General features: G+C 41.4%; 2 protein-coding genes across 6 annotated transcripts in view; one reads left to right on the top strand and one right to left on the bottom strand.

Moving 5' to 3' along the window:
* Window positions 1–59: 59 nt before the first annotated feature.
* c18h10orf88 (chromosome 18 C10orf88 homolog) lies at window positions 60–20,639 on the bottom strand. Of its 2 annotated transcripts, none has more exons than XM_034193662.1 (9): window positions 20,513–20,639; window positions 19,026–19,197; window positions 18,706–18,915; window positions 18,203–18,272; window positions 17,678–17,869; window positions 16,278–16,406; window positions 15,421–15,496; window positions 15,122–15,308; window positions 60–364 (listed from the first exon to the last, which is right to left on the bottom strand). In XM_034193662.1, exons 2-9 carry the CDS (start codon window positions 19,169–19,171, stop codon window positions 118–120), a joined length of 1,257 nt encoding a protein of 418 aa, XP_034049553.1. In that variant the 5' UTR covers window positions 19,172–19,197; window positions 20,513–20,639; the 3' UTR covers window positions 60–117. The 2 variants fall into 2 exon arrangements, with proteins under 2 accessions (XP_034049553.1, XP_034049554.1); XM_034193663.1 differs by having other exon boundaries at window positions 19,026–19,193; window positions 20,513–20,532.
* Window positions 20,364–22,486, top strand: part of asb3 (ankyrin repeat and SOCS box containing 3) — an 18,508-nt gene continuing 16,385 nt past the window's right edge. For 2 of the 4 annotated variants that reach the window (XM_034193659.1, XM_034193658.1), the window contains exon 1: window positions 20,655–20,744. In XM_034193659.1, coding sequence (XP_034049550.1) covers window positions 20,693–20,744 — 52 coding nt within the window. In that variant the 5' untranslated portion in view covers window positions 20,655–20,692. Of the gene's footprint in view, window positions 20,388–20,652; window positions 20,745–22,486 lie in introns of those variants that run through there. The other 2 variants (XM_034193661.1, XM_034193660.1) reach the window with 2 other exon arrangements.

Below are 22,486 nucleotides of genomic sequence, written 5' to 3'. Positions count from 1 at the left end.
GTGAGTGCTGCTACGCTAATCACGATACACCAGTGTGACACAGATTACTGTGATGTTAATTTTGTCCACACCTCTTTTTGCTCCGCCTCCAGTCTGACAGGGCCTCTGGGTAACACGTTAGTCTGTTCGCGGTTCAGAGCTGTTGAGGGTCTCTGCCGGTCCCATCTGGATCTGCTCTGCGGGTTCTTTGGGTGCTACTCTGACTGCCAAGCTGCTGGTGGTTTCCTGGTGGGGCGAAGCCAGCAGGACTCTGAGCAACGCTTTCTCCAAATGCTGCTCCAGAGCGTCCAGCCGGCGGTCGATGTGCTCCTTCAGCCTCCTCTCCATCTCGTCCAGATGCCGCTCCATGGCTGCATCAAGCTCCCTGCAGGGGAGCAGAAGCTTTAGAGTGGCAGGCTCCGTTACTAACGGCAACAGTTGCAAGGTTTCTGTTTCCAGGTGGTAAACCGGAAAGCTGACCATATGGAACACGTGTCTCAAAAGTCTGAAATCCAGATAATGCAGGACATGGGAACACATAAAAATCAGAACTGAATTCAGAATAGAACAGACTAAATCTTTGTCATCCACCAAAGTAGAAAGTTGAAAGTAGAAAGTTGAAAGTAGAAAGTAAAGCTAAATGATTCTGCATTTACGCAAAGCACTTGACAATGATGGTGGCCAAGTGGTTAATGCGCTTGGTTTCAGTTCAGAAGGCTCCGGGTTCACATCCCACCCCTGCCACATTTCTCCACGTAATGTGGAGTTGCGTCAGGAAGGGCATCCGGCGTAAAACTTGTGCCAATTTCGTGATATTTCCAGTCTGATGGGGATTTGAACAAAGCAACACTCTGGTCTTGATCCCACTGCTTTAACCACTCCAACATGAAACTGATGATCCGGGGTCTGGAGGCCCTAGAAGACGAGCACAATTTAATCCTCCACAGCCTGTTGGAAACCATCACGTGCCTGAAGAAGGATGAAGAGGCCAACTTGGTCCATAAGAAGACTAACTGCAGTGTTTGAGGTTAGGGTTGCATTTGTGATGAGGGTCCTTGGTTTGATTCTCTGTCCGATGGGCAACTCATACAGATGTTGCTGAGCAAGGTCCAGGTTACTCGCGGTGTGCAGCTGAGCGCCCTTCATGGCAGCACATTTATTTGAATCTTCTTCACCAGCATCAGGCCAAAACTTTTGTAAGAAAAGAAACCAACAAACAAACTCATTTCAACCAACATGCAACTTCAAGTACACCTGTTCTTAATTTCAAACATCCATGCAGAATACACCAACCCTCCAGCAGGTGGCAGTGATTTGAAGGTGGTAGGCAGGTAGGGGGGGTGTATTAGACCTGCAAGAAAAAAATTGTTTTTTGGACTGATCTGGTGGGCTCAGGGTCTCATCACTGCTTTTTGCAGAAGATGTGGTCCTGTTGGCTTCATCGGCCTGTGATCTCCAACACTCACTGCATCAGTTCGCAGCAGAGTGTGAAGCAGCTGGGATGAGGATCAGAACCACTAAATCTGAGGCCATGGTTCTCAGAAGGAAACCGATGGATTGCCTACTCCAGATAGGGAATGAGGTCTTGCCCCAAGTGTAGGAGTTCAAGTACCTCTGGCTCTTATTCATGAGTGAGGCGACAATGGAGCGTGAGATTGGCCAAAGAATCGGCACAGCAGGGGCGGTATTGCATTCACTCTACTGTACTGTTGTGATGAAAAGGGAGCCAAGCCAAAAGGTGAAGCTCTCGATCTACTGATCAATTTTCGTTTTTACTCTCACCTATGGTCATGAGGTTTGGGTCATGACCGAAAGAACTAGATTGTGAGTACAAGTGGCTGAAATGGGCTTCCTTAGGAGGGTGGCTGGTGTCTCCCTTAGAGATAAGGTGAGAAGCTCGGTCATCCGTGAGGAGCTCAGAGTAGAGCCGCTGCTCCTTTGTGTTGAAAGGAGCCAGCTGAGGTGGTTCGGGCATCTGGTAAGGATGCCTCCTGGGCGCCTCCCTAGGGAGGTGTTCCAAGCACGTCCATCTGGAAGGAGATCCCAGGGAAGACCCAGGACTAGGTGGAGAGATTACAGTAATGTTCAGAATAATAGTAGTGCTATGTGACTAAAAAGACTAATCCAGGTTTTGAGTATATTTCTTGTTACATGGGAAACAAGGTACCAGTAGATTCAGTAGATTCTCACAAATCCAACAAGACCAAGCATTCATGATATGCACACTCTTAAGGCTATGAAATTGGGCTATTAGTAAAAAAAAAAAGTAGAAAAGGGGGTGTTCACAATAATAGTAGCATCTGCTGTTGACGCTACAAACTCAAAACTATTATGTTCAAACTGCTTTTTTAGCAATCCTGTGAATCACTAAACTAGTATTTAGTTGTATAACCACAGTTTTTCATGATTTCTTCATATCTGCCAGGCATTAATTTTGTTGGTTTGGAACCAAGATTTTGCCCGTTTACTAGTGTGCTTGGGGTCATTGTCTTGTTGAAACACCCATTTCAAGGGCATGTCCTCTTCAGCATAAGGCAACATGACCTCTTCAAGTATTCTGACATATCCAAACTGATCCATGATATCTGGTATGCGATATATAGGCCCAACACCATAGTAGGAGAAACATGCCCATATCATGATGCTTACACCACCATGCTTCACTGTCTTCACTGTGAACTGTGGCTTGAATTCAGAGTTTGGGGGTCGTCTCACAAACTGTCTGCAGCCCTTGGACCCAAAAAGAACAATTTTACTCTCATCAGTCCACAAAATATTCCTCCATTTCTCTTTAGGCCAGTTGATGTGTTCTTTGGAAAATTGTAACCTCTTGTGCACGTCTTTTATTTAACAGAGGGACTTTGCGGGGGATTCTTGCAAATAAATTAGCTTCACACAGGCGTCTTCTAACTGTCACAGCACTTACAGGTAACTCCAGACTGTCTTTGATCATCCTGGAGCTGATTTCATAGCCTTAAGAGTGTGCATATCATGAATGCTTGGTCTTGTTGGATTTGTGAGAATCTACTGGTACCTTGTTTCCCATGTAACAATAAGAAATATACTCAAAACCTGGATTAGTCTTTTTAGTCACATAGCACTAGTATTCTGAACACTACTGTATATCTCCACACTGGCCTGGGAACATCTCGGGATCCCCCAGTCAGAGGTGGTCAATGTGGCCAGAGAAAGGGAAGTCTGGGGTCCCCTGCTGGAGCTGTTGCCCTCATGACCTGATCACAGATAAGCGGTAAAGATGAGTGATGATGGTGAAGATGATAATGAGTGGACTGATCTGACTGACTTAAGTGTAATTAGTTTGTGCTCATCATTAGTTCTTTTTAATTTTGAGATGTATATGATGATGAGATTTAATTATTTTGAGTTTTATCTCTTTATCCACTCACTGCATTTTACAGACGCAGGTCCAATCTTATAACGGTTAAAGCCATTAAACAGTAGAGACACGGCTGCATAAAACAATAAAACGAGCATCAGTTGTATTTGGAAAAACATTGTGTCTGATTCACCTTGAAAAACACAAATCCAAACCTGAAGCACTCAGAGTTAGTCCAGTGTGTCAGTTCATCCAGACCTCAAAATCCTGATCAGGCACACAAGACTGTGATTCATCTAGGCCGGTCCATCTGAGTAACACTTTTTCCAGCTTCATGCACGCATCAGGATTCCAGCAGGATAAGTTTTTGCCCTCAAGGCTCTTGAAGAATCCTCAAACCACTTTCAGTGTTTCATAAGCCAATCCCACGACTTTAGCAGCTTCCCTAAAGGGCTGCAGGAATCCAGGACTTCTCCCCACTGTGATTCATCTCCATCGCTGTGTGTCTGCTCAGCAGTTTATCTTTACTTCCAACATTATCCATAAATCCTTTTTAGTATCTTCTGACACGCTATGAGCCTCATGTAAGATGTTCTTTACCTGGTTAGACTTACTACTTGTGTTAAAAAAAAAAAAAAAAAATCACTTTACAACCCCAACTCCAATGAAGTTGGGACATTGTGTGAAATATAAATTAAAACAGAATACAATGATTTGCAAATCCTTTTTAACCTATATTCAATTGAATACACTACAAAGACAAGATATTTAATGTTCAAACTGATACACTTTTTTGTTTTTGTGCAAATATTTGCTCATTTTGAAATGGATGCCTGTAACACATTTCAAAAAAGCTGGGACAGTGGCAACTAAAGACTGGGAAATTGATGAATGCTCAAAGAACACCTGTTTGGAACATTCCACAGGTGAACAGGTTAATTGCAAACAGGTGAGTGTCATGATTGGATATAAAAGGAGCATCCCCTAAAGGCTCAGCCGTTCACAAGCAAAAATGGGGTGAGGATCATCACTTTGTGAACAACTGCGTGAAAAAATAGTCCAACAGTTTAAGAACAATGTTTCTCAACATTCAATTGCAAGGACTTTAAGGATTCCATCATCTACAGTCCATAATATAATCAGAAGATTCAGAGAATCTGGAGAACTTTCTACACAAGACCGAAAACCAACATTGAATGCCAGTCATCTTCGATCCCTCAGGCAGCACTGCATTAAAAACTGACATCATTGTGTAAAGGATCTTACAGTGTGGGCTCAGGAACACTTCAGAAAATCATTGTCGGTTAAAACAATTCATCGCTACATCTACAAATGCAAGTTAAAACTCTACCATGCAAAGCAAAACCCATACATCAACATCATCCAGAAACGCCGCCGCCTTCTCTGGGCCTCAAGCTCATTTGAAATGGACAGACGCAAAGTGGAAAAGTGTGCTGTAGTCTGATGAGTCCACATTTCAAATTGTTTTTGGAAATCATGGACGTTGTGTCCTCCGGAAAAAAACAGGAAAAAGACCATCCAGATTGTTACCAGCGCAAAGTTCAAAAGGTGTGTTGTTGTGTAATTGTGTAAGTTGCCCATGCCATGGGCAACTTACACATCTGTGATGGCACCATCAATTCTGAAAGGTACATCCAGGTTTTGGAGCAACACATGCTGTCATCCAAGCAACGTCTTTTTCAGGGACGTCCCTGCTTATTTCAGCAAGACAATGTCAAGCCACATTCTACACGTGTTACAACAGCGTGGCTTCGTAGTAAAAGAATGCGGGTACTAGACTGGCCTGCCTGCAGTCCAGACCTGTTGCCCACTGAAAATGTGTGGGGCATTACGAAGTGCAAAATACGACAACGGAGACCCCGGACTGTTGAACAACTGAAGTCGTACATCAAGCAAGAATGGGAAAGAATTCCACCTACAAAGCTTCAACAATTAGTGTCCTCAGTTCCCAAACGCTTATTGAGTGTTGTTAGAAGGAAAGGTGATGTAACACAGTGGTAAACATACCACTGTCCCAGCTTTTTTGAAACGTGTTGCAGGCATCCATTTCAAAATGAGCAAATATTTGCACAAAAATAAAGTTTATCAGTTTGAGCATTAAATATCTTGTCTTTGTGGTGTATTCAATTGAATATAAGATGAAGAGGATTTGCAAATCATTGTATTCTGTTTTTATTTACATGTTGCACAATGTCCCAACTTCATTGGAATTGGGGATATATTAGCAAAATGCTACATCTGACAAAACTGAAAATGAATTTTCAAATTTTCTTTTAGTTCCGATCTGGCCTAAACTCACAGCCGGCATACACACAGGTACTGTGAGTGGTATGTGGAGGTCTGAGGTCTTCATGGTCAATTCAGGCTTCTATTTCTTTCATGCCTGCATGGACTGTGTGTTTGGTAATCCCCTCATTACCCCATCCCCGTAGAGACGGTGCCTGCTCCCAGACTACCAATAACCAGCAAAAATCTATTTAAGCATAAAAATTCAAAAAGAAAAAATAATATAGCACCTTCAACTGCACCACAGACTAAAACAGTTAAATGTGGTCTATTAAACATTAGGTCTCTCTCTTCTAAGTCCCTGTTGGTAAATGATATAATAATTGATCAACATATTGATTTATTCTGCCTAACAGAAACCTGGTTACAGCAGGATGAATATGTTAGTTTAAATGAGTCAACACCCCCGAGTCACACTAACTGTCAGAATGCTCGTAGCACGGGCCGGGGCGGAGGATTAGCAGCAATCTTCCATTCCAGCTTATTAATTAATCAAAAACCCAGACAGAGCTTTAATTCATTTGAAAGCTTGTCTCTTAGTCTCGTCCATCCAAATTGGAAGTCCCAAAAACCAGTTTTGTTTGTTATTATCTATCGTCCACCTGGTCGTTACTGTGAGTTTCTCTGTGAATTTTCAGACCTTTTGTCTGACTTAGTGCTTAGCTCAGATAAGATAATTATAGTGGGCGATTTTAACATCCACACAGATGCTGAGAATGACAGCCTCAACACTGCATTTAATCTATTATTAGACTCTATTGGCTTTGCTCAAAAAGTAAATGAGTCCACCCACCACTTTAATCATATCTTAGATCTTGTTCTGACTTATGGTATGGAAATAGAAGACTTAACAGTATTCCCTGAAAACTCCCTTCTGTCTGATCATTTCTTAATAACATTTACATTTACTCTGATGGACTACCCAGCAGTGGGGAATAAGTTTCATTACACTAGAAGTCTTTCAGAAAGCGCTGTAACTAGGTTTAAGGATATGATTCCTTCTTTATGTTCTCTAATGCCATATACCAACACAGTGCAGAGTAGCTACCTAAACTCTGTAAGGGAGATAGAGTATCTCGTCAATAGTTTTACATCCTCATTGAAGACAACTTTGGATGCTGTAGCTCCTCTGAAAAAGAGAGCTTTAAATCAGAAGTGTCTGACTCCGTGGTATAACTCACAAACTCGTAGCTTAAAGCAGATAACCCGTAAGTTGGAGAGGAAATGGCGTCTCACTAATTTAGAAGATCTTCACTTAGCCTGGAAAAAGAGTCTGTTGCTCTATAAAAAAGCCCTCCGTAAAGCTAGGACATCTTTCTACTCATCACTAATTGAAGAAAATAAGAACAACCCCAGGTTTCTTTTCAGCACTGTAGCCAGGCTGACAAAGAGTCAGAGCTCTATTGAGCTGAGTATTCCATTAACTTTAACTAGTAATGACTTCATGACTTTCTTTGCTAACAAAATTTTAACTATTAGAGAAAAAATTACTCATAACCATCCCAAAGACGTATCGTTATCTTTGGCTGCTTTCAGTGATGCCGGTATTTGGTTAGACTCTTTCTCTCCGATTGTTCTGTCTGAGTTATTTTCATTAGTTACTTCATCCAAACCATCAACATGTTTATTAGACCCCATTCCTACCAGGCTGCTCAAGGAAGCCCTACCATTATTTAATGCTTCGATCTTAAATATGATCAATCTATCTTTGTTAGTTGGCTATGTACCACAGGCTTTTAAGGTGGCAGTAATTAAACCATTACTTAAAAAGCCATCACTTGACCCAGCTATCTTAGCTAATTATAGGCCAATCTCCAACCTTCCTTTTCTCTCAAAAATTCTTGAAAGGGTAGTTGTAAAACAGCTAACTGATCATCTGCAGAGGAATGGTCTATTTGAAGAGTTTCAGTCAGGTTTTAGAATTCATCATAGTACAGAAACAGCATTAGTGAAGGTTACAAATGATCTTCTTATGGCCTCGGACAGTGGACTCATCTCTGTGCTTGTTCTGTTAGACCTCAGTGCTGCCTTTGATACTGTTGACCATAAAATTTTATTACAGAGATTAGAGCATGCCATAGGTATTAAAGGCACTGCGCTGCGGTGGTTTGAATCATATTTGTCTAATAGATTACAATTTGTTCATGTAAATGGGGAATCTTCTTCACAGACTAAAGTTAATTATGGAGTTCCACAAGGTTCTGTGCTAGGACCAATTTTATTCACTTTATACATGCTTCCCTTAGGCAGTATTATTAGACGGTATTGCTTAAATTTTCATTGTTACGCAGATGATACCCAGCTTTATCTATCCATGAAGCCAGAGGACACACACCAATTAGCTAAACTGCAGGATTGTCTTACAGACATAAAGACATGGATGACCTCTAATTTCCTGCTTTTAAACTCAGATAAAACTGAAGTTATTGTACTTGGCCCCACAAATCTTAGAAACATGGTGTCTAACCAGATCCTTACTCTGGATGGCATTACCCTGACCTCTAGTAATACTGTGAGAAATCTTGGAGTCATTTTTGATCAGGATATGTCATTCAAAGTGCATATTAAACAAATATGTAGGACTGCTTTTTGGCATTTACGCAATATCTCTAAAATCAGAAAGGTCTTGTCTCAGAGTGATGCTGAAAAACTAATTCATGCATTTATTTCCTCTAGGCTGGACTATTGTAATTCATTATTATCAGGTTGTCCTAAAAGTTCCCTAAAAAGCCTTCAGTTAATTCAAAATGCTGCAGCTAGAGTACTGACGGGGACTAGAAGGAGAGCGCATATCTCACCCATATTGGCCTCTCTTCATTGGCTTCCTGTTAATTCTAGAATAGAATTTAAAATTCTTCTTCTTACTTATAAGGTTTTGAATAATCAGGTCCCATCTTATCTTAGGGACCTCGTAGTACCATATCACCCCAATAGAGCGCTTCGCTCTCAGACTGCAGGCTTACTTGTAGTTCCTAGGGTTTGTAAGAGTAGAATGGGAGGCAGAGCCTTCAGCTTTCAGGCTCCTCTCCTGTGGAACCAGCTCCCAATTCAGATCAGGGAGACAGACACCCTCTCTACTTTTAAGATTAGGCTTAAAACTTTCCTTTTTGCTAAAGCTTATAGTTAGGGCTGGATCAGGTGACCCTGAACCATCCCTTAGTTATGCTGCTATAGACGTAGACTGCTGGGGGGTTCCCATGATGCACTGTTTCTTTCTCTTTTTGCTCTGTATGCACCACTCTGCATTTAATCATTAGTGATCGATCTCTGCTCCCCTCCACAGCATGTCTTTTTCCTGGTTCTCTCCCTCAGCCCCAACCAGTCCCAGCAGAAGACTGCCCCTCCCTGAGCCTGGTTCTGCTGGAGGTTTCTTCCTGTTAAAAGGGAGTTTTTCCTTCCCACTGTAGCCAAGTGCTTGCTCACAGGGGGTCGTTTTGACCGTTGGGGTTTTACATAATTATTGTATGGCCTTGCCTTACAATATAAAGCGCCTTGGGGCAACTGTTTGTTGTGATTTGGCGCTATATAAAAAAATTGATTGATTGATTGATTGGGTTGCGGACTCCGCCGACTTAAGACTCCTCCTTTGGCAAGGAAAGGTTTACTCACCTTTACTTTGGACAATGCTGTGAGCTTTGTGGAATTTGGCCTGTGAGCTCGAGAGGCACCTGCGAAGAGCTTATGGAGTCATGAGGTTGCTGGACAGAGCTGTTTGTTGATGCTGATTTGAAGATCCAAATCTTGAGGGTCCTGGTGCTTCCTCGCTTATCATATGGTTGTCAGACTTAGACTATAACCAGTGGCCTAAGATGAGGACTGGTTGTCTTTGGTACTTTGTCTCATTGGAGGATCCTTGGGTACTACTGGAATGACTTTGTATCAAATGAACCGTTACCTAGAATCAGGTAAGGCATACTACTTGCATCGTGTGGGAACATCAGCTATCACATTTTGCAATACCAAACAAATGTTAATGCGCTAGCTTCAGCCCTTTATCTAGAACCACTCATATTTGATGGAATCAGTTCCCAGATGGACCCATATCCATTGTTGCATTAATGCCATAGATGTTGCTTGTTTTGTTTTCCCCAAAGCACATTTTAAATTAACTGACAATGTGTTTTTGTCGATAAATGAACTGCATTTATATAGCACTTTTCCATCTGCATCAGACGCTCATTCTGGGTTAAACCCAAATGTTTCATTCGGTTTTATTAAACTAGGCTTGGGGACGAAAAGAATCTCTGCTAATTTTAGTAAAATGAACTTGCTGGGGAAAAAAATGAGGCAGTCAGAAAGTATCGTTACTTTTTCTGCATTTGGCCAATAAAATTCTTCTTTGTCTTTCGGCTGTTCCCGTTAGGGGTCGCCACAGCAGATCAATCGTTTCCATCTCACCCTGTCCTCTGTATCTTCCTCTGTCACACCAACCACCTGCATGTCCTCTCTCAGCACATCCATGAACCTCCTCTTTGGTCTCCCTCTTCTCCTCCTGCCTGGTGGCTCCATCCTCAGCATCCTTCTCCTTATATACCCTGGGTCCTTCCTCTGCACATGTCCAAACCATCTCAATCTCGCCTCTCTGACTTTGTCTCCAAACCGTCCCACCTGAGCTGTCCCTCTATGTTCATTCCTAATCTTGTCCATTCTTGTCACTCCCAAAGAGAATCTCAACATCTTCAGCTCTGCCACCTCCAGCTCTGCCTCCTGTCTTTTTGTTAGTGCCACTGTCTCTAAACCATACAACATAGCTGGTCTCACTACTGTTTTGTAAACTTTCCCCTTCACTCTTGCTGATATTCTTCGGTCACAAATCACTCCTGCCACCTTTCTCCACCCACTCCACCCTGCCTGCACTCTCTTCTTCACCTCTCTACCACACTCTCCATTACTTTGAACAGTTAACCCCAAATATTTAAACTCATCTACTTTCACCACTTCTACTCCTTGTAACTGCACTATTCCACTGGGCTCCCTCTCATTCACACACATGTACTCAGTCTTGCTTCTACTGACTTTCATTCCCCTTCTCTCCAAAGCATATCTCCACTTCTCCAGACTAGACTCAACTTGCTCTCTACTCTCACTACAGATCACAATGTCATCTGCAAACATCATAGTCCATGGGGACTCCTGTCTGATCTCATCTGTCAACCTGTCCATCACCACTGCAAACAAGAAAGGACTCAGAACTGATCCTTGGTGTAATCCCACCTCCACCTTGAATGAGTCTGTCATTGCGACTGCGCATCTCACCGCTGTCACACTATTTTTGTACATGTCCTGCACTACCCTAACATACTTCTCTGCCACTCCAGACTTCCTCATACAATGCCACAACTCTTCTCTTGGCACCCTATCATAAGCTTTTTCTAAGTCCACAAATACACAATGTAACTCTTTCTGTCCTCTATACTTTTCCAACAGTATTCTCAGAGCAAACATTGCATCTGTAGTGCTCTTTCTCGGCATGAAACCATATTGCTGCTCACAGATCTTCACCTGTTTTCTAAGCCTAGCTTCTACTACTCTTTCCCATAACTTCATGCTGTGGCTGATCAGCTTTATGCCTCTGTAGTTACTGCAGCTCTGTACATCACCCTTGTTCTTGAAAATAGGAACCAGCACACTTCGTCTCCACTCCTCAGGCATCCTCTCACTTTCCAAGATTTTATTAAACAATCTGGTTAGAAACTCTACTGCCATCTCTCCTAGACATTTCCATGCCTCCATTGGAATGTCATCTGGACCAAGTGCCTTTCCACTCTTCATCCTCTTCATAGCAGCCCTCAGTTCTTCCTTGCTAATCTCTTTTACTTCCTGATTTACTCTCACCACATCATCCAGCCTTTTCTCTCGCTCATTTTCTTTATTCATCAACTCTTCAAAATATTCCCTCCACCTTCTCAGCACACACTCCTCACTTGTCAGCACATTACCATGTGCATCTTTTACCACCCTAACCTGCTGCACATCCTTTCCAGCTCTGTCCCTTTGTCTGGCCAATCGGTACAAGTCCTTTTCTCCTTCCTTACTATTCAACTTCTTGTACAGCTCGCAATATGCCTTTTCCTTTGCTTTTGCCACTTCTCTTCTCACCTTACGCCGCATCTCCTTGTACTCCTGCCTACTTTCTTCATCTCTCCGACTATCCCAAAACTTTTTCGCCAACCTCTTTCTCCTTATGCTTTCCTGGACCTCTTCATTCCACCACCAAGTCTCCTTGTCTTCCTTCCACTGTCCAGATGTCATACCCAGTACTGCCCTAGCTGTCTCCCTCACCACATCTGCAGTACTTTTCCAGTTGTCCAAAATTGCTTCCTCTCCAACTAGTGCTTCTGTCACCTGCTCGCTAAATTTCACATAACAGTCTTCCTCCTTCAGCTTCCACCGTCTGATCCTTTGTTGAGCTCTCACTCTCTTCTTCTTCTTTACCTCTAAAGTCATCCTACAAACAACCATCCTATGCTGTCTAGTGACACTCTCCTGCTACCACCTTACAGTCTGTGATTTCTTTTAGCTTGCATCTCCTATAAAGAATGTAGTCCACCTGTGTGCACCTTCCTCCACTCTTATATGTTACCCTGTGCTCCTCCCTTTTCTTAAAGTAGGTATTCACCACAGCCATTTCCATCCTTTTTGCAAAATCAACTACCATCTGTCCTTCCCCATTCCTATCCTTGATACCATATCTACCCATTACTTCCTCATCACCTCTGTTCCCTTCACCAACATGCCCATTGAAGTCTGCTCCTATCACCACTCTTTCATGCTTGGGCACACTCTCCACCACCTCATCTAACACACTCCAGAAATCTTCTTTCTCCTTCATCTCACAACCTACCTGTGGGGCATATGCACTGATGATATTCATCATCACCCCTTCAATTTCCAACTTCACACTCATCACCCTGTCAGACACTCGCTTAACCTCCAACACACTTTTAACATACTCTTCCTTTAAAATGACCCCAACACCATTTCTCTTCCTGTCCTCACCATGGTACAACAACTTGTACCCACCGCCGATGCTCCTGCTCTTACTTCCCTTCCACTTGGTCTCTTGCACACACAATATGTCTACCTTTCTCCTCTCCATCATATCAGCCAGCTCTCTCCCTTTACCAGTCATACTACCAACATTCAAAGTCCCCACTCTCATTTCCACCCTTCTAGTTTTCTTCTTCTCCTGCTGTTCGTGGCAGCGTTTTCCTCCTCTTCTTCGTCGTCTTTGCCCAGCAGTAGCCCAATTTCCACCGGCACCCTGTTGGGCAATAGCACCGGTGGCGGACGTTGTTAACCCGGGCTGCGACCGATCCGGTATGGGAATTCGATTCTGAGTCTGCATAGTTGGGTTGGCTTGTTTTACGCCGGATGCCCTTCCTGACACAACCCTCCTCATTTATCCGGGCTTGGGACCGGCACTCAGAATGTACTGGCTGCACACCCCATGTGGCTGAGTTTTTGGCCAATAAAATAAACTGTTCTAACATTTTATCTTTAAAATATCAAATTACCTGCAAGAGTAGCAAAAGTCTAACTTTGACAATCAAACACAAACTCTTGTTTATGAAAAATTTTTGTCTGTTGGACTGAATATGAATTGATCATTAAATAATATGAGTCTGAGGATGTAAACACTGACCTACCGTCACGTCCTCGATCTGCAGTCGCGCCTCAATGACATCAGCTCTCAGCCCACAAGTGGAGCTTCGCTCAAACAAAAGCCTCATTTATCAAACAGCTCAAACATTTTTCATGTGACCCTTGTGTCGGCTGTCAACTCTACAGTCAGCGTTTATGAGCAGCTTTTTAGTGAAACTGATCTTATTTTCACGTGTCATACGTGTACCATCACCACGCTCTGATATACATACAGCTGTGCAACAGTTTTAGGCACACACATTCCGAGAGAGTGTCAAACATTTTTTTGTACTAGCTGATATTTTATGGACTACACAGCTAACTGATTAACTGAAAGGAAAAAAAAATTACAAGAATTCATCTTGTATATAACTTATTTACGGTGAAGAAGGGAGAAATGTTTCGGCATCCACAGAAATTACTTTGGCTGACGTCACACAACAGAAACTATTGTTCTGTTAAATAAGCACGTCTTTGTTTCAGCCACATGGTCAAGAACAATGTGACTGCCTGACAACAACAAGCAACACAATAGTCAAAAATACAGATTTTGTTTTAATCTATTGGGGATTTCTATCTATTTCAGTAAATGATCCAGTCAGGATGTTCTGCTACAACTTTAAATGACATTTAAATAAAATTTATATATATATATATATATATATATATATATATATATATATATATATATATATATATATATATATATATATATATATATATATATATATATATATATATATATATATATATATATAAAAAGCTCATTAATGTTTCAGTTGTAAGTCATCCTAATCACAAAGGTGAGTCGCACCGCCCCCCACTAAAATTAGGATAAATCATTTCATCAAGTTACCCATGTCAATCAAATATTGTTTAAATGATGAGTGTTGAATATGAAAAATATCCCATAATAAAAGTAATGCAGTATTCAAAATACAGCAGAGTAAATTTAATTTAAGTGTTTTCGAAAACACTACCACGTCTTCAACTTTGTGTCCAGCTGCAGTATCAACTTTCTGACACTTGGTGGAGCCACTTAATGCGAATGGAGCTCCTGCCCCTTCATCAGTCAGTGAAGGTAGTAAAGGAGTCAGGCCTGTACTGCTCTCGCCTGTCCAGGACTTACATTCATTACCTCACAAAATGCAGGGTTGCAGTTTACTACAAAATTGAACAGGCTGCAGTGTCTCTCCCTGTCAGCTAATGTTTCAAATATACTTGACATCATTAAATCTGACACACATCTGATTATTAGCCCAAAGAGAGAAGTCTACATAGAAAACTCCATTTCAATATTTCATATCGTTCTTGAGATATGGCCATTAATGTATTTAAGACAATGACCTCTGATTTGACCTTAGACCTACGACCTTGACATGACCTGTGTTGTGAGAGGGTAGCCCACCAAGCTTAAAATTGCTCTTTGCATTTTGAAACTAATGCAGCAGACAAAGAAACAAAGAGCCAGACGGACAGGAAAAACACGCAAGCATGCAGTTAGCCTTGTTGTCTGTCTGTCAAGGCCAAAAAGACGCAAGGACGTTACAGAATGTTTCACTGATGTCAGCAGGGAAGCATGGAGTTAAATTTTGAGTTCTGATGGATGTGAGTGACGACCAGTGAACCTCCAAATTTGGATTGTGGACATCTTTTAAGAGGCAACTTGACCGTAAGATAAAATAAAGACAAAATAAAGACAGACAGGGTGAGCAAGTGGCTTGCTATTCCCTGCTGGCGACTGTGGCTCGTCTAACTTACTTCAATCCTAAGCTTTAAGTACACTGAACCCTCCTGCTGCCAGTTTTCTACCAGAAGTAAAGATCTGGTTGAGACACAGTGATCTCCACTCACCATGTGCCATTTGCCGTTGCAGCGTCATCAATTCTCAGCTTTGTCACCTGACCGCAGACGCTCTGAAGCATAGGCAGAATTTCGGGAGAGGGGCATAGTGCCTGGTCACGCCCTTGCCCTTTCAGAAGGTGTGAAATCATCTCTACCAAGTGGGCGTGGCTCATTGGGTCGCCACTCTTGCAGCTTGCTGCACACAGTAACATCAAAAACTACAGCAAAGGCTCCTGACAAAGTTACAACAGGTAACTGTTCACTTTATTAAAAGGACACATTATTATAAACTCCCCCTCACCCCTTACCTGTATGGTTGGACCCATCTGGTGTCACTCCGGTCTGTGCTGGCTGAGCACCATTTGTAGGCGTGCCTGACCCGAGCTGAGGCCAACAAGATGGAAACAAGACATCGTGAAACAACAGCTGATTTAATTTTATGACAATATTCTAGGAATTTTAGTGGGACAGATATGACACCATTGTGTGTTTGATGGTAAAATCACCAATTGTTCCACAGACATTGCTTAAGATATAATAATAATGAACTAGATATCACAACAAGCTATATTTTTTAAAATCAAAATCACATACACACATTATATATATATATATATATATATATATATATATATATATATATATATATATATATATATATATATATATATATATATATATATATATATATATATATATATATATATATATATTATATATATATATATATATATATATATATATTATATATATATATATATATTATATATATATATATATATATATATATATATATATATATATATATATATATATATATATATATATATATATATATATATATATATAATCAAATGATGCCTGTGCAGAATTTGTTTTACCATAAAGTGGACAACTGTATTGATATTTTACACATTTGCCCTGCTATTTCAGCTTCCTGTATTTGTTACAAGACGTGTATTTGTCATTTTATGAGTAACCTGTATCAGTTCCCACAAATTGCTTTCTTAAGTATAAAATTGAACTTCTCACAGACATACACAGAAAAATGGAAATATATATATATTTTATTTAATATTTAAATGTTCCTCAGGCTTCTTAAAACACTCATTTTCATGAAATACAGACACCGCTGAAGAAAAGCATAATAGGGATGGGCTGATACCCTGGAGTCTGCAGCGTGCACATCGTTCTGTATGTCTGATGGGGAAACACCGACTCCTTGAGTCCGTGCACAGAAAGGTCCACCTCCCACCAGGAGTGGCAAAAAGTTGCCCAGAGATCCGGTCTGGTTCTGGGGAAAAACATCAACAGATTACATCATGTGCTTGGTACTGTATGCACAGTGATTCTTAGAAAGTTGTGGAGGGATTTTGAGAGATTAGCTATAATTATCAGTCTTCAGTCCAGGAGAGTTTTCAAATGATAAGTAGTAAGAACAATTTGTCCTTTTAAACATCACTCACAAAGGAGTGAACCACAAAAACAAAACAACCAAATCTCCATCCATCCTTCATCAATTCCCACTTAACCTGATGGAGGGCGGTGGTTGGACTGAAGTCTGTCTCAGCATGTTTTTATTACAGCGGGTTGAGGAACTGACAACTGTGTGTGTGTGTGTGTGTGTGTGTGTGTGTGTGTGTGTGTGTGTGTGTGTGTGTGTGTGTGTGTGTGTGTGTGTGTGTGTGTGGTCAATGTACTTCAAGGTGAACATGGAACACAAGGTCACCTCACTAGAAAGACCTCAGAGAAGTTCAACACTTGGTGGGTTTCGATTTGAATAGTGGCCACCAGGGGGCTAGAGTCTCAGAAACTTGTGTAAATGACAACCTGACAAAGACTTCACATTTTATAAAACCCAACAGTACAAATGGGGGCAAGACCACCTATACAGAGTCCGGGTCCACACCAAGGCCTTAAAGGGTCGAGTGTGAGGCAAGACCAAGATTTTGGGAGTCTTTGGAAGAGACAAGACAGAGACCTTTAAAATAAATGATACCTAAAGTGAATACGCTGTAGAATGACATACTTTTGATGGCTTTGTTAATATAACTTAATTGAAGTGTACACTTACTCTTACACATAGTCAAGAATGAGGCACAGTAAGTGAAAAAGTGGTCTGGAGACTGAGACCAGACTCCTGTACTAAACACTACCTGGTATACAAGATTACACTAAAACCTTCAACACATTTGACAAGGTGTGTTTCAATTCTAATTGTGGCCTCCTGAGGGCAGAGTCAAACCTAGCGTATGCAAAAACTCCAGAAGGTCTTCCTGGATTATGATAGTTGCTCATGGACCTTGTACTTTGCGAAGACTTTGGAAACATTTGTGGTTGGCATCGGCAATGTACAGATTTACTGTGGTCATGTAAAGAAGTACTAAAGTCATTAAAAGGTGTTGCACTTTGTGATCAGTTTATTTTACACCCACAGTTCTTCAGACACACTGGAAACACCAACAGTAAAATTTACATTATGAATATAATTTATCTATAATTCTGATAATCCCCATGCAGAGGTAATTAGAAGGCATCAATAACTCTGTGTGTGTTAATTCCCACCTTCTGTTGGAAGTGCACCATGTCCATGAGGTTCTGGGCTCCTGGTGACAGGCTGGTTCCCATCTCATCAACCAGACTCTGCACCTGCTGCATGTTGATGCTGGCACCACAGACCGGACGTGGCTGCAGTGTCTGAAGACCCACAACGACCCGACCAACCACAACACTGCTTCTACCAGCCAGAGAGAGGAGCTGAGATACCAAACAACCCCATTAAAATCTACAAAAGGGGACCACCTTAAATACACCCAACCTGCTGACAGAAACTTCAGATTCAGCAGAAGATTAAAAAAAACAAACAAAAAAACCCCAACAAATTCTGGATTATTTTTTGTCAAATTGTGACAAAACTGGAGTACAACTAAAAACTGTCCCATTTCTTTTTGTACCTTCACATTAGTACATTCGGCATATAATTTCAAATACTGAAATGCAGTTGTATGAATTTTAGGTTGACACACCCCGCTGATACAGCAGCTTGTGCTCTTTGTGTGGGTCTGACCTCTGGCAATGATTTTCGCTCACCTTCAGGTCACAGGATGTGGACGGATGCTCGAGGATCAGCTGTTTTCTGTAGAAGGGGCCTCTATCTGTACTAAGAGCCAGAAAACAAAATGAACAATTTATCAAAGGCACTACAACAAACAAACACTGGATTACATGTAATCCCTCAAAAACGAGGGAACAGCACAATATATTTTATTTTTATGGCGGCAAATCACAACAACACTACCTCAAGGCGCTTCACATGGGTAAGGTCTAAGCTAAAACACAAAAAGTGCTCTAATTTCTCCACTATTCATCCATTATCTTATACAGTTACATTCCAAATAAAGCAGAAAATCTTCCCTTTGAGATCACTTATTTCCTTTCAAGAGCAATGTGCTGAAATAGACAAATGAAGTAACAAAACTTTTATCAATATCCAAATATGTAAAAACATGACTGTATTTGCTTACAATTAATCATCACAAGGGAAAAAAAACAAACAAAACAAAAACCTACTGACTAGTGAAGACTGTTCGCACCTCTCCATCTGGATGCTGTCATCTCTTACCCCCCGTACGGTCCCGCAGTAGTTGCCGGTTTGGTCATACACCTCCATGGTTCGAGCTTCACTCACAACCAGTAAGCGGCTGATGGCAGAGGGGGTGCTATCAGAAGGGGTGGAGCTACAGCAGACTGTCAGCACACATGGTGAGCCTTCTTCTGTCTGCTCCAGCAGCACTGGAACCCAGCTGATAATAACAGATTAAAGATACAAAAAAGGAGAAAATTCACTCATCTCCTTCCTGAGTGGGCAGAGCCTTGAACAGCTATGGCTATAATTTGTTATAACATTTCATACCAGTTTGTGGCATCTCCGTCTGTCCAAGCGAGCTCCTTGTCATCATCTTTGTTACTGGCATGAACGGGAAGCAGGACATCAGCCAGGTGGCATCCTTGACTCTGACAGACCCACGCAGCACCATACTGCACAGCGATGTCCACCATGATGAGAATGCACAGACTGCAGCTAACTAGGAGATGAGGTAGGACACAACATAGGAGACAAGCATGACTAAAGGTATCTTGACACTTGCACGAATTTGATCTGCGCACTGGAACGCAATCTTGCGTGCCAATGAGTAAGCTTGTCATAAACTGTTATAAACTGCATGGCTGCGTGCCAGCGCACAAAGAAAATTTTGAAATGTTCAAAATTTCTGGCATGCATAAACTTTGTGCCACTTGCGTGAAGTAGTCATGTACGTTGCGCAACCTATTCAGAAAACACTGTGTGTCACTGCGTGCAGGGCATCTGAACCTGCAATTATATTATGATCAGATGTTACATCTATAATAAACACAACTTTACAGATACATTATCTAACTCATAAGAAGGAATGAAAATGCAACTGTTGTACCAATCCATTACTATCTCTCTCTCTCTTTCTCTCTCTCTCTATATATATATATCATAAATAATTACCTTTGAGACAAGATTCCAAATGCATTTAACACCCATGATGTAACACCCTGTAGATAATTTTCTCTGTGATTCTGGGAGTGATGAGAGAATGGTTTCATCAGCTAAGTTCTGAGAGCAAATGCGTCATTGGATACGAAATATGGCACAGGTTTTATTTTATATAGCGTGGCATCAAGTGGGACAAAGCGGGACGCATTGGCACAACGAATTGCGTGACAGTACAGGGATCAAATTTGTGCAAGTGTCAAGGTGCCTTAATGTCATACCAAATGACAGCAGAGGTTTTCATTTAAGTTCTGAGGCAAGACTCACAGAATGAATCTTATCCTTGTGTCCTTTCGAGCCTTTAGTGCGAGTGACTATGATGCAAGTAAAGGATGCAAATGAAAGACATGAGATGGATCTTAAATTACATCCCAGTAAAGCTGGAATCCATACTGGCACCTCAGTGTGACATAAAAAGATTTAGTTTTATTATTGTGAGAGCAAAATTGTCAAATGTAAAGATAATAATGTAAACACAGGATGACCAAGTAAACATACGTTTAGTAACGTGTCGGCTATTTAATTAAGAAGTCAGCTATGTTTTTTTTTTCCACCAGATGCCACTAGAGGGATCTTGATATTTACTTACGTACACTAAGAAGAAGGAATTCTTAGTTTTTTGTTTTACATGATTAATTAGGGGAAAGAAGTAGACGAGCATTAAAATACAGTCCGCGCTAGGGACTTCTGCAGGTAAATTAATGGAGTTATCAAACAGTCTGATTTTGCTGACTCAAAACATATGCCGATTTTTTATATTGAAGATATTTTACCTGACAAAACATCACACCAAATGCTAACAACTAGCGCACGTTTACCTTCAGCTGCAACCGTTAACCAGCTCGTTTTCTTCACGTTTCTGGGCTTTCATGTTTAAACGTGTTTGTAAAACAGACTGAAGTTGATTTGCAGCCAGAAACAAGATAAAATCCGAGTATTTACCCCGATTTATATCTTGTGATCATCACGATGCTAAACCTCAACTGGGTGTTTTTAAAATGACGTCATTAAACTGCGACCGAGGAGAAAGTCAGCAGATGACATCGGTTTGTATTTTTTTTTTTTACCTATTTTAATCACTTCATTGTGACAGGGTTTTGTAAAAAAAAAAAAAAAAATATCGAGTGGTGTTAAATATGCAGTGAACTGTGGTTAGGTAGCAAACTATCTGCAGCCTCCAAGATTATTTTGGTGGTTTTGGACTGCTTCCTTATCGAGTTTTCAAGAACAAGCTTTTCATTTAGAAAATAGAAAAAGTGACAGTAACAAAAACTTGATATTTTTGTTCAAATCCAACAATGTCCAGATAGTTTCGGATGGCTACCTGTACGCAGGAGGGATTTGGGATGCATTTTAATGTTAGTTTTTGACTATCATTCCCATATTTGTGAAAGAGAAAAACGTGATACTTGATAGGGGAAGCACTGAAAATTCGATATTCTAGACCGGGTGGTTTCACTGACTAACATCACTCTGAGGCAGATGGAATCAGTTAATCTGTGAAATCACCTGGTGGATTGGCTGGTTGCAAAGAAAACCTTCACCCTCCCTTTCTGGAACGAGTTGAATACCCCTGTTCTAGACTGACAAAAATACATATATGAGGCTGGTTGTTGCTATTTAATCTTCTGATTTCCAGAAAACGTAAATACGAGGTCTGTCAGAAAAGTATTGTACCTTTTTATTTTTTTTCAAAAACTACACTCAACAAAAATATAAACGCAACACTTTTGGTTTTGCTCCCATTTTGTATGAGATGAACTCAAAGATGTAAAACTTTTTCCACATACACAATATCACCATTTCCCTCAAATATTGTTCACAAACCAGTCTAAATCTGTGATAGTGAGCACTTCTCCTTTGCTGAGATAATCCATCCCACCTCACAGGTGTGCCATATCAAGATGCTGATTAGACACCATGATTAGTGCACAGGTGTGCCTTAGACTGCCCACAATAAAAGGCCACTCTGAAAGGTGCAGTTTTATCACACAGCACAATGCCACAGATGTCGCAAGATTTGAGGGAGCGTACAATTGGCCTGCTGACAGCAGGAATGTCAACCAGAGCTGTTGCTCGTGTACCACGTGTAACCGCACCAGCCCAGGACCTCCACATCAAGCATGTTCACCTCCAAGATCGTCTGAGACCAGCCACTCGGACAGCTGCTGAAACAATCGGTTTGCATAACCAAAGAATTTCTGCACAAACTGTCAGAAACCGTCTCAGGGAAGCTCATCTGCATGCTCGTCATCCTCATCGGGGTCTCGACCTGACTCCAGTTCGTCGTCGTAACCGACTTGAGTGGGCAAATGCTCACATTCGCTGGCGTTTGGCACGTTGGAGAGGTGTTCTCTTCATGGATGAATCCCGGTTCACACTGTCCAGGGCAGATGGCAGACAGCGTGTGTGGCGTCGTGTGGGTGAGCGGTTTTCTGATGTCAATGTTGTGGATTGAGTGGCCCATGGTGGCGGTGGGGTTATGGAAGAACACAGGTGCATTTTATTGATGGCATTTTGAATGCAGAGAGATACCGTGAAGAGATCCTGAGGCCCATTGTTGTGCCATACATCCAAGAACATCACCTCATGTTGCAAGGATCTGTACACAATTCTTGGAAGCTGAAAATGTCCCAGTTCTTGCATGGCTGGCATACTCACCAGACATGTCACCCATTGAGCATGTTTGGGATGCTCTGGACCGGCGTATACGACAACGTGTACCAGTTCCTGCCAATATCCAGCAACTTCACACAGTCATTGAAGGAGTGGACCAACATTCCACAGGCCAC

Source organism: Thalassophryne amazonica, chromosome 18 (genome assembly GCF_902500255.1).
Source record: "Thalassophryne amazonica chromosome 18, fThaAma1.1, whole genome shotgun sequence".
Taxonomy (NCBI): domain Eukaryota; kingdom Metazoa; phylum Chordata; class Actinopteri; order Batrachoidiformes; family Batrachoididae; genus Thalassophryne; species Thalassophryne amazonica.
This window is presented reverse-complemented; position numbering and strand designations above follow the sequence as displayed.

Excerpts from the sequence above, each read along its gene's own strand:
- c18h10orf88 (XM_034193662.1), bottom strand. The coding sequence starts at position 19,171 with ATGGTGGACATCGCTGTGCAGTATGGTGCTGCGTGGGTCTGTCAGAGT. Across the intron at positions 18,273-18,705 it reads GACAGCATCCAGATGGAGAG|TACAGATAGAGGCCCCTTCT; the intron begins GTGCGAACAGTC and ends TCTGGCTCTTAG. Across the intron at positions 365-15,121 it reads GCAACGGCAAATGGCACATG|GGAGCTTGATGCAGCCATGG; the intron begins GTGAGTGGAGAT and ends GCTCCCCTGCAG.